The sequence below is a fragment of the Ranitomeya variabilis genome, chromosome 2, assembly GCF_051348905.1.
Source record: "Ranitomeya variabilis isolate aRanVar5 chromosome 2, aRanVar5.hap1, whole genome shotgun sequence".
Lineage (NCBI taxonomy): Eukaryota > Metazoa > Chordata > Amphibia > Anura > Dendrobatidae > Ranitomeya > Ranitomeya variabilis.
Genome location: NC_135233.1, coordinates 154,376,591 through 154,389,434, shown reverse-complemented (window position 1 = coordinate 154,389,434; position 12,844 = coordinate 154,376,591). Strand labels below are relative to the sequence as shown.

The following is a 12,844-nucleotide window of genomic DNA, read 5'->3' as shown; positions in this document are numbered from 1 at the left end:
GATATCCCCGGTTTTTATATCTAGAAACTAGGGGGGGGTAGGGCAGTGTTTTTGTGTGTGCCCTTACATCGGTAGCACTATTTGGGGGGTGGTGGGGATGGGGACTGTATCAGCATTTTTCGGGCACACATCTTGTGCGCTAGTCATTAAATAATGTCATTTGTTATTTACATGTTTTTGTATTACATATGGAATAAAAGTTTGTTTAATGAAATCGATGCTCTGGATTTTTCTCCTTGTAATATGGTTTGTTTGGAGCTGATTTGGTGGGTCCGGGGTTGGTTGGCGTGAATCCCGCCAGACCTCGTTTTCTCACAATATGTATTTGGGAGTTCTGTTCATAGTATTTTGTGGTTAAAAAAATTAAAAAAATCCTGGCCACATATTGAAACAGTCTGTTATCTCAGTCAGATGCCACGCCTATCTGTGATCTCCAAATACTTGCTTTTCAGGCTTACATTCCACTTTTTTGTCTGTCTGTTACCCTTGGGCTATACAGTATTTTGTGGTTAAAAATTAAAAAAATCCAGGCCACATATTGAAACAGTATGCTCTCAGTCAGATGTCCGGTCCATCTGTGGGCTACAAAAACTTGCTTTTCAGGCATTCATGCCACTCTTTTGCCATTTTGTTAGCCTACATCAGGACAGTAATTATCTTTTCAAAAAATAAAAAAGGCCATATATTGAACATTGTGGCTTCTCTGTCAGACCCCTCCTCTACCTGTGGTTTAAAAATTGTTGCATTTGAGTGCTCCTTTGAAATGGTTTTGGCGAGTTGTACCCTAGTTATTAATAAAATTTGTTAAATAAAAATAAAAAAATGACCAACATTTCATTGAATTAAAAGTGTGTTTTTCAGCACACTGATCACTTATTAGGTTTGTCAAAATTAATCCATTTGTATTGAACTTATAAAATATTTCAGTAGTCCATTTAAAATGGGCAAGGCAAGGGGCAAGGGATGGGGAAGTGGACGTGATGCTGATGGTGCATGCAGAGGACGAGGCCTGGCCAATCTGAAAGTGGGCCACAACAAAGACCCATATCTTCTCGCTCAACCTTCCTGTCCCAGTTTATAGGGGACTGCAGCACACCAGTATTGAAGCCAGTGAAAGGGTTGTTGGCTGGATAGCGGATAATGCTTCCATTCACTTAGCCATCACCACCACCACGTTTTCCACACTGTCAAGTCTGAATAGCCATGAGTCTGGACCGCATATTACTCACCCTGATCCTCCTTCCTCCCACCATGCTGAGTGCCCTGAGACAACTGATCCCACACTTGGACACTCTGAACAGCTTTTCACTTCTCCCTTCAAAGATTCCAGACTCTCGGCTGGTTAACTTGAAGTGGGGCAAGATGAGATTACATGTAGTGATGTCCAAAGATTTGAGCAGCCAGGATTTTCCTGTGACCATCCAGTACCTGGGTTCAAAGGATTCTTGGGGTGGATATGACTTGATAGCAGGGCAGGCCTTGCATTCAATGCAACATTTTTTCAGGAAGCCTTCCTGTACCTCTCGTGAAAAGGGTATTGGGGTGCGTCGTAATTCTTGGCTGCCCAGCCACTCACTGCATAGGCAATAACAGCATAGGAGACCCACTGTTTAATAATGGCCCTTTAAGAATATTAATGCCGCCTGATGCCCCTCTAAAAATAGGCTTTGTAACTTTAAGAGTCCCTCCTTCATAAATGAAACAAGATGTGTCCTTATGTGTCACACACCACATGGCCAGCTAGGGTTGTTAAATGTTACAATGACAATTCCTAGTGAATGCGTTTGTGTTGGTTGAAAGCAATATTAAAGTTGAAAAATGCATCATAAACGCTGTGCGGTGAGGGGTTAACAGCTAATTTGTATAATGGGCTCAGTTTTATGTGGACATCCATAGAGCGGGTGGGAGGATGTCCACCTTGTCTCCACCCCAGGGTGTGGTCTAGGGCTTAAGTTGCTAGCTTCCAGAGGCAGTAGTTGTTCAGTAGGGCTGGAGAGAGGATCTCCAGCGGTTTGTGTCCTGAGGAGGAAAGACTGAACCTGTGTGCTATTCCTGTGTTGCTCCAGAGCGGGCAGCTCCCCGCACATGTAGAGACTGTGTTTTCCTAAATGTTGATTTATGCCATCTGTCTAATAAACCAACAGAAGATTTAAAGAGACAGTGTTCTTGTTTTCTACCTTCGTGTACCGCTGAGTGAGTTGAACTACCACAAGTGGTGTTTCAAATGCGGGCAACATTCCTGGAACACCAGTAGCAGCTGTAGACATGTCCTGGGTAAAGGCGGCCATAAGCCAGGAGGCAACAGACAGTATGGAGGACCTGATTAAGCATCTATTGACTGCACAGCAGCTACAGCTGGCACATCAGAAGATGAGTAACTGCTTATCCAACAAATGCAACAGCAGCAGCAACTCTAAAAGCAACAGAATCACCAAGAACACCAGCAGCAGATTGAGTTGCTTGCAGAGGCACTTCGTGGAAAGCAGAAAGCTCGTTCCCCAAGGCTAGGTGATGACACATACGTCCGGAAGGTGGTAAGATGAGCGATGCAGAAAAAGACACCAGGCAATGATGTGGAGCATTTTTTACTGTGTTCAAGTGGGAGAAGCTGCCCCAATAGCAGTGGGCAGAGGTACTGGCTACCTACTGTATATGACTGGTGAACCCCAGAAGGCTTATTATGATTTGGCCCTACAAGATGCCTGAGAATATGCCAAGTTAAAAAGTGAGATATTTGCATGCTCAGGGGTCACAATGTCAGAGCCCAAAGGGTTCATCACTGGGCATATTATGGTGACAAACCTCAGCACTCTCAGATGTTTGACTTATTGCATTTGGTACAGATGGTTGCAGCCAGAATCCTCCACTCCAGCCCAGATGGTCGAGCAGGTGGTCATGGATATATTTATTCTCTCCCTCATCAGGCTGGTTGCAGACCTGGGTTGCTCATGGAAACCCCCAGAATGCAGATGACCTGGTGAGCCTCGTAGAAAGATAACAGTTGATTCAGAGGTCCATAAGGAAGCCGGGAGTTGGTGCATCTCCATACTGGGGTTCCCAGTGGTGGCCCGAGTCCCAAAAGAGGGGTAATAGAGCCACCACTGGGGGAAGTCTAAGATCCCAAGGGGTCACTTAGGGGTTGCCAAGGGCCGTTGGTAAAGTCTTGCTCTGCTGGAGATATCACAGTCCGGTACATATAGCCACCCGTTGTCATTTGTCCTCTGAGGAGATGGATTGCCGCCTAGGCAGGCGCAGTTCATACTATGCTTATCCCGGTTGCAGTGTGGACTGTCAGCTCGGAGAGAGGCCGCAGTCATGTCCTGTGACCATAAATGGGGTGTTGGTGTCAGGACTATTAGACTCAAGGAGTTTGGTGACCCTGATAAGGGTCCCACTTCCCCACCAGTTGATCCCTGGGAAACATGTGGGCATCTGCTGTATCCACTGGGATATCAAGGACTACCCATTGCGAGAGTGTCTATAAAAACAAACTGTGGGGCTGAGACCCATGAGGTCGGGGTGGTTAAGGACTTGCTACACTCGGTGATAATAGGGTAGGACTTTAGCCTGTCCTGGGACATATGGCGGAAGACAGGGATAACAAGTGTCTCAGACAGGAGCCAGTTCAACCCTGATGAAACCCCATTGCAGTCGGAGGTGGATGAGTTCCCCTTGTGTGTCCTGGCTGGTGACGAGGATGAGACTGTGACCAGTGACGCTGAGATTCCTGTACTGGTGGTTTCTAGGGGAAATTTTGAGACTGCTCAAATGCGGGATCTTACCCTAAAAGTGGCATTTGAAAGTGTGACGGTGATAAATGGGGTTGCCCAAGAGTCGGGGGATGACACCAGATTCCCTTACTTTGCAGTGAATGAGGAATTGTTCTATCGGGTCATTAAACAGAAAGTGGAAGTAGTAGAGCAGCTGTTAGTCGCGAGATCCTATAAATGTAGGGTACTAGACCTGGCCCATTCTCTTGTCTTAGAGGGGCATCTGAGCATAGATAAAACCCAAGAGCGGGTCTTTCAAAGTTTCTACTGGCCTGGGTGTTACCGGGAGATTGTCAATTAAAGTATTGTCTGTCCTGTCCTGCATGTCAGTTAACTGCTCCCATTTCCGACTTCCATAGTTCCCGAGTTCCATTACCCATTATAGAGGTTCCATTTGACCAGATTGCTATGGACCTGGCAAGACCCTTAGTTAAGGCTGCCAGAGGCCACCAATACCTCTTGGTGGTAATGGACTATGCAAACAATACCCAGAGGTGGTACCACTGAAGAACTCCTCAGCCAGGAGTATAGCCCGAGAGCTAGTCCATATTTTCTCCTGGTTGGGCCTGCCCAGTGAGATTCTGACGGACCAAGGAACACCGATCAAGTCCAAGGTAATGAGAGAGTTATGTAAGGCCCTCCAGATTACCCAACTCAAGAAATCTGTGTACCATCCACAGACAGACAGACTCATGGGAAAGTTCAACAAGACCTTGAAGTCTATGCTGAAGAAGGTCATGGAAAAGGATGGCCGGGACTGGGATTGCCTGTTACCATACCTTCTGTTCTCCATTAGAGAAGTCCCACAAGCCTCTATGGGGTTCTCGCCATTCAAGTTGCTATACAGACGGCACCCTCGTGGACTTCTGAACATTGCAAAGTATACCTGTGAAGCAGAGGTAACACCCCGCCGAAGTGTTATCAAACATGTGGCTCAAATGCAGGACAGGATCACGAGTGTAATGCAGATTGCGAAGGACAGCATTCTTCAAGCACAAAAAGCCCAGGTGAGGGTATACAATCAGTCAGCAAGACTGTCATTGAGGAGTCAAAGAGCAGCTGGTCCAACCCTATTGTCCTTGTGCTAAAGCCGGAAAGACAGTGATGCTTCTGTAATGACTACAGGAAGCTAAATGAGGTGTCCAAGTTCGACACCTATCTGATGCCCGGGGTCAATGATCTCATTGAGAGGCTAGGGCTAGCCAGATATATTACCACCCTGGACCTAACAAAAGGGTACTGGCAAATTCCCCTGTCCCCAAGTGCCAAGGAGAAGATTGCCTTCTCTAAACCTGACGGGTGCTTCCAGTATACCCAAAACCTGTTTAGACTACAAGTAGCCCCAAAGAATTTCCAGAATGCCATGGACCGGATCCTAGCCTCTCACAAAAAGCATGCCACCGCTTATCTAAAAGACATTGTGATCTTCAGCCTGGATTGGGAAAGTCACCTACAGAAGGTCTAGGTGGTATTTGATGCACTGAGGAAGGCAGGGTTTACCATAAACCCAAAGAAGTGCACCCTGGGGAAAGAATAGGCAAAATACTTGGGCTACATTGTCAGGAGGAATGAGATAAAGCTGCAAATAGACAAGGTGGAGGCAATCCAGAAGTAGCCACAAGAGGTCTCCAAAAGCCAGGTTAGGGCATTTCTGGGAATTGTGGGATACTCTCGGCAATTTATCAATTTATTCTGAATCTCACCATGATAGCCGCCCCCCTGACTGATCTGAATGCCAGTTGACTAGATGGTTTTTAGTGCTCCAGGACTTTAATTTTCATGTCAAACAGAGGTCAGGGAAGTTGCATGGGAACGCAGATACCCTGTCCAGACTCCCCTTCTTAGTGAGTGAAGGTGTCACAACTCCTGGCTTTGGGCAGAGGGGGGGATATGTGACAAAGTCACTGGTAAAGTGCTGAGAGGAGATATGTTTCACTACGCTTAATGGCGCCAATAATATAAAACCCAGTGCAGTGAGGGGTTAACAGCTAATTTGCATAATGGGCTGAGTTTTATGTGGACATCCATAGAGGGGATGGGAGGATGTCCACCTTATCTCCACCCCAGGGTGTGGTCTGGAGCTTAAGTTGCTGGCCTCCAGAGGCAGTAGTTGTTCAGTATGGCTGGAGAGATGATCTGTAGCTGTTTGGCGTTCTGAGGATGAAAGGCTGAACCTATGCTATCCCTGTGTTGCTCCAAAATGGGCAGATTCCTGCAAATGTATGGACTGTGTTACATTAAGAGACCACTGCACAGTTTAGTAAAAATCAGCTTCTCTACATGTCTGACAGCCATTCCATACCAGTGTCAGTTGAATTCCAACCAGAGTACACCTCATTCTACTTAATGTGCTTCTGATTAGGTGATCACCTGAACCAAATCTTATTTACCGAAGGAAAATATAAAAAAACCCTACTGTGGTGTTCACAATCCTCTTGCAATAGGACAAGCTAGATGGCAAAATAAGTGCTAGTAATATCCCAAAAGTAATAGGAATGAAAAAAGAACTTTTAACCATGCCAAATGAGTTGAAAAGAAAAGTCTTGAGTGAGGAAAAGAAGGTCTCTATTCTGGCTTTACTAACAGAGGGATACAGTGAGTATCATGTTGCTTCCATCCTTAAAATTTCTAAGATGGCAGTCCATTACAACAAGGTCAAGCAGCAGATATTGAAGACAACAAAGCTACAGACCGGCAGAGGGCGAAAACGACTCTCCACTGATCGGGATGACTGTCATCTTATTTGAATTTCACTCAGCAACCGCAGGATGACATCAAGTGACCTACAAAAGGAATGGCAAATGGTAGCTGGGGAGAAGTGCATGGCAAGAACAGTTCGTAACAGGCTCCTAGAGGCAGGGCTCAAGTCATGTAAAGGTAGAAAAAGGTTAATCTTTGCGAAGGATGTATGAATCAAGCCGCATACAAGGTTATCCTGGAAAAACAGTTGATTCCTTCTGCTCAGGTACACACACACACACACACACACACACACACACACACACACACACACACACACACACACACACACACACACACACACACACCACTAGAGTTTTTGGCAAATTTACAACACCCTGGTGTCTAATTTCCTTTTTTAGAAAGTTAGAATGAAGATCAGTATAGTTAATACTCTTCACTGAAAGCTGGCTCTAAAAGTACGGGTCATTTTGCACAGAAAATCCTATTTAATTGTTTTTTTTGGTACTAACAAAAAAATACTATGTGTGAAATACTTCCAAGTTGTTTAGGTAAAATAACCAGTGTCATGTATTCGACATCATTACTTCAACTTACCTAGAACGTATGACGATAACCAACTGCCTTTGCTGACTAAACCCTGAATGAAGCGAAATGTAACAAGCCATGGATATGTTGGAGCAAATGCTACCAGGACGCCAAATACCGCAGAGATGAAGAGTGAAATTAATAGGCATTGTTTACGACCAAATCTAAAAAATAAAATGGTATAAATTACTTATGTAACCATTATTTAGTCTTGCATTCCTATCCAAAAAGCAAAATAATTTTTTAATTGAAGCTAAATATTATATACCCAAAATATCAAGGTGTTGCAAAAATTTGTGGCTGTTACCATTTACACTACTATTGCAGACAACTTTGCATAAATGGTCAGAACCAGGGCAGGAAGGAGCATCGTAACGCCCACCCAACAAATTAAAGAGAAGTTGCGGTTTACCTTATGCCAGAAATGTGACTCCACTCTCTGCAATGAATTAGGCACATCTGCATACCTAGCAACAAGACTGGCATATAAAATTCCAGTTTTAAAGGGTTGTCCTGTCCAAATCAATGAGTCTGTAGTCACTCTGTGTGACTGCAGACTTATGAATCCCCCCAGCGCAGTTATACACACTCCATGCCAATTGCCTTGACCTTGCTTCCATACACTTGTATGGAGCGAGGCTGCACCCTCTAGTCAGCCACACCCTCTAGTCGGCCATCCCCACTGATCAGCTGTGTCACTAGACAGGGAGTGGCTTCATTCAATACATCTGTACGGAAGCGAGGCTGCGCCCACTGGATGGGAGTATATCTAACACAAAAATACCCTCCGTTCCTGGGTCTGAAACCAGCGAATCCCTGCACACAGTGATTATGCAGGGGGGATTCATAAGTCTGCAGTCACACAGAATGACTGCAGACTTATCGATTTAGACAGGACAACCCTTTTAATTACCGTAATTGGGCCCTTTGTGCTGTTTTTAGACAAATGTAATGAAATAATACACATTACTTATCTAATTCAGTGTAAACTGAGACTGGAGTTTTAAAATTCCCCAAATTTCTGAATGTGGTTCATGCTGTTTGATAAATCTCTCAATTTTTAAGACTGTCTAGTTTAAGTTTATGCTACCTACTTGTTAGCTTACTTAGTGCCAGAAATTTACACATTCTTTAGATCATGGTTTCATACATTAAGTCACACCAATTTTCTGAGGGGCTACATCCACTTTAAGTTGGACCATGCCTCATTGTCAGACAAAATGCAGAAAATGTCTCAAATGCATAATTAATATTATAGAAGTCATGAAGGACAATATGTAAAGCAAAGTGCACCAGAATTCTGGCCCATTTAGCATAATAAATCTGCTGTATTGTGCTAAAAAAAACTATAAAATACTGTAAATAATATTAAATATGTTATACAATTAAACACATAATAACAATACACTACCTGTCCGCAATGTATCCAAGGAACATAGATCCAAGAAAGAATCCAAGGTTCACCAATGACTGAAACAGATCCAGCTTCCAAGCATCATCACATACAAGGTTAAACTGAAAGAAGTGTTTTTTTTTATAGTTATTTGAAAACTCTGCAAGTATGTACAGTTATAATTATTTTCCACAATATTTGAAGGGGTTATCCAATTGATTTTTTTTAAAAGGGTCAGAATGACATACAAAAATCCACCTTACCAATCCCACACTGCTTCCCGCCCACTCTATGATCAAAACTTCCTACATCGGCATCTCGAAACAAAGACATGTGGCCAGCTGCACCCAATGACTGGTTGAGGAGGTTCAATCTTCCTTGTAGTTGGTAAAAAGTAATTTCTGGTTTATGGAGTGTGTCCAGGAGATCAGTAAGGTGAGTACCACTTCCTTTTTATGCCATTCTGACCATTAAAAAAAAACAAAAAACTGTGGACAAACCATGGGCAGAAACTTGGGAGTCCTATAGATGCCACAAAAGTCTCCGGTCTATACATATTACATAATCTAACACACACCTACAGTATGTTGCTGAACGTGGACATATAATTGTAAGATGAGTGTAATACAGTGTAAGCACATTGGTTTGGATCAATGAACGGGAAGAGTGAGTGAAAAGGATGTGCACGCCCAATATAAAAAAAAATGATACATTTTATTAGAGACAAAAAAAACTGAAAATCAACAGACAGAAATTTTTATATATATATATATATATATATATATATATATATATATATATATATATATATATATACACTCACTGGCCACTTTATTAGGTACACCTGTCCAACTTCTTGTTAACACTTAATTTCTAATCAGCCAATCACATGGCGGCAACTCAGTGCATTTAGGCATGTAGACATGGTCAAGACAATCTCCTGCAGTTCAAACCGAGCATCAGTATGGGGAAGAAAGGTGATTTGAGTGCCTTTGAACGTGGCATGGTTGTTGGTGCCAGAAGGGCTGGTCTGAGTATTTCAGAAACTGCTGATCTACTGGGATTTTCACGCACAACCATCTCTAGGGTTTACAGAGAATGGTCCGAAAAAGAAAAAAAATCCAGTGAGCGGCAGTTCTGTGGGCGGAAATGCCTTGTTGATGCCAGAGGTCAGAGGAGAATGGGCAGACTGGTTCGAGCTGATAGAAAGGCAACAGTGACTCAAATCGCCACCCGTTACAACCAAGGTAGGCCTAAGAGCATCTCTGAACGCACAGTGCGTCGAACTTTGAGGCAGATGGCCTACAGCAGCAGAAGACCACACCGGGTACCACTCCTTTCAGCTAAGAACAGGAAACTGAGGCTACAATTTGTACAAGCTCATCGAAATTGGACAGTAGAAGATTGGAAAAACGTTGCTTGGTCTGATGAGTCTCGATTTCTGCTGTGACATTCGGATGGTAGGGTCAGAATTTGGCGTAAACAACATGAAAGCATGGATCCATCCTGCCTTGTATGGAGCATCTTTGGGATGTGCAGCCGACAAATCTGCGGCAACTGTGTGATGCCATCATGTCAATATGGACCAAAATCTCTGAGGAATGCTTCCAACACCTTGTTGAATCTATGCCACGAAGAATTGAGGCAGTTCTGAAGGCAAAAGGGGGTCCAACCCGTTACTAGCATGGTGTACCTAATAAAGTGGCCGGTGAGTGTATATAGTACATTAAAGACTTGAAGGCTTGGGTATGATAATCCAAATAGTGTCTCTTAAGAGGCAAACACTAAAATGGTAGAAAAACCCTGGATTAAATTGTGTTAATTCCACATGATACAATTTAATGGCAACTAGATGCTATAAATACATATTCAATACAAATTCATGTGAGTGGAAAAACACAATGGGTGGTGAACCACAGTATCAGCAATGTATACAACAGCGACACACACAATAATAATATTTTCCAGGGTATGTTAGGAGTGCCTGATGCAGCAGATCCCCATGTGTATCGCTGTTTACCAGCAGCTTCGTCATGTTTGTCATCCTTTCTTTCCTAACCTTCTGAAGGACCTGCCCAGCTTCACTCTCCTTTCTAGACTTACAGTTTCAGTCAGTCACACTCCAACGCGCATTATCCAAGTGTTTCCTCAGAGAGTGATGTGTTGGAGAAGGAGGAAAGTAAAAATTGAGAAGATTAAGTTATGGGAAATGGGTTACATTGCCATGAATACTTCATGTTGCATGGCACAAGTGGATGACCTAAGGGAGAACAAGTCAGCCAGTGCCTCCATACACATTAGACTGTTGGCCAAACCCATCCATATTGGCGGGTTCAGCTAACATTAGTGTTATGTGTATGGAAACCTTAAGAGATGAAAAGAAGCATGCAGGGCAATTTCTCGTACATTTTCGGAATTATTGAGTGGCCATAACAAAAATCTGTAGAAACACTACTCCTTACAAATGGGGAAAAATGTTTTCTGAGGCCATCCTCTATGTGTATTCCAGAATGTATTGCAATCCCTCCTTTCAATTTTTGATAGACCTTCACTGGAACCAGCAGTTTCGGCCACCTGTTGAAACAAGACAATAACCTTGGCAAGACAATTTTCAATGACATTAGTACCAATGATCATCATGGGGTTACATTCACGTCAGTCAATATCAACAATCACCATTCCTTGGGCCTTTAATTCTACCTGCCCCACCTTAATGGTGACTTCCTTGAACCCCACCTGTGGCAAAGGCTGACCATTACTGGCTACTATTGTCAAATCACTATCTGGGCCACGGGTAATGTCTGAATCAGCCCAATAACGCTTATAGAGAATGTAAGGCATAGTTGCAACCTGAGAGCCGGTGTCCAGTAAAGCGCTCATCGGGATGCCATTGATCACAATGGGGAGGACAGGTCATCCTCTGACTTACTTGGCTCACTAGTTTTGTGGGCCTGGTCCTGGGGGTTGGCCCTCTCCCCCAGGAGTCGCTCATTTAAATGACAGTACCTTGAAATGTGTCCTGTATGGTTGCAGCGGCGGCAGATGGGTCATCCGTCCTGATGATTGCGGTCGTCGTCTCTTCCTCTGGTCGGCGGGATCCTCTTCTGTTGTCGGGGACGTCCTCCGGTCTGGAAGCCAGCTTGATCTTCTCCTTTGGGGATTCCTGCAGGGACTGCACTGTCCAGGCTAATGCAACTACGCTTTTAGTCAGTTCCTGCACCTGGAGGTGTAGTCCTGTGGAGGGGTCATCATCCAGGATCTGTGCGTCAGCCTCAACAGGGACCTGATGGCAGAGTTCCACCTCCTGGTGGTACAAGAGGGCTGGATGCCTAGGAGGCACTGTGTGGCTGGGTTGAGGTTCATGCAGCACCCAGATGGCCCTGTCTTTAAATTGCGCAAAGTCCAGGTCAGGGTTTTGCAAGGCCAGGATTCGCAGCTGTGTTCTGTGGGTGCTGGACAGGAGTCCCTCAATGAACTGTTCCTTTAAAAGCTTGTCTCCATCCTGCACGCTGTTAGGATCAACCTGTTTTATGGCCCATAGTGCCTCTTGCAGATTAAGGGCATAGTCATGTTTGCTATCCTGTGCTCTTTGCTTACACACGAAAAACTTCATTTTGATTTCTGCAGCAGTGCGGGTGTCAAAGGTGATTTTAAGTTTGGCAAAGGACTGCTGCACAGTTCCTTTTTCCATATCTCTCTTAGGGCTGTGCCAATCAGTTAGCCAGTTAAGATGTTAACCTTTTTATGCTCGGTCAGGGGATATACCTCAAATAGGCTGCAGAACCTCTCCTTAAAGTAACCTAATGTATGGGACTCTCCGGAATATTGTGGTAGTGAGGCCGCTCCAGGAATATATGGCATGTACAGTGGCATTATGGCCGCTGTAGCTGCTGCGGGGTCTGGCAGGCTTGTTGGAGCTGTGGGGCCAGGTGGCGGTATATGGGGCCTGCAGCTGCGTCCACTGCGGGGTCTGGGGGCATCACTGGGCCTGCCAGTGCAACCTCCACCAATCCTCCTCCTGGGTCAATCATGGCTTTTCCCCTGTGCTAACCTTGCAGAAGCCGGCATCTCTCCTCCGGAGTCTGTAGCGGTTCCTCCAGGGCGTAGTCTGCAGCGGTTCTTCCCTGTCTTCCGTCCAGCACTTGCGGTGTCCTCACTTCTGGCTCTGCTGCACGGCGTCTTCACTTGCGGCACCCATTTCCTTCTTCGCGCTCTTTTTGGATCGCTCTGCCCATGAAGGTACGCCCCTTCTTCCCCTTGCGCTCCACTCAGCGTGGCAATGGAGGTTTTTAAGCAAGCTGTCATTGTCTCTGGCACACAGTACCTCGCGATGCCAGGGCACGAAATCCTGTTCGTGATGCCAAAGTTGAGTCGCCCACCAGGGCAGTGGGGT

General features: G+C 44.8%; 1 protein-coding gene across 5 annotated transcripts in view; it reads right to left on the bottom strand.

Moving 5' to 3' along the window:
- The window catches only part of LOC143804720 (solute carrier family 22 member 2-like), a 283,856-nt gene that overhangs the window by 208,118 nt on the left and 62,894 nt on the right, over positions 1-12,844 (bottom strand). For all 5 annotated transcript variants that reach the window (XR_013221078.1, XR_013221079.1, XM_077283100.1 and 2 more), the window contains exons 2-3: positions 8,470-8,573; positions 7,068-7,222 (exon numbers count right to left, since the gene is read on the bottom strand). Coding sequence is in view for 3 of the 5 variants with exons in the window: in XM_077283100.1 (XP_077139215.1) it covers positions 7,068-7,222; positions 8,470-8,573 (259 nt within the window). In the remaining 2 variants the exon portion in view is untranslated. The remainder of the gene's footprint in view (positions 1-7,067; positions 7,223-8,469; positions 8,574-12,844) is intronic.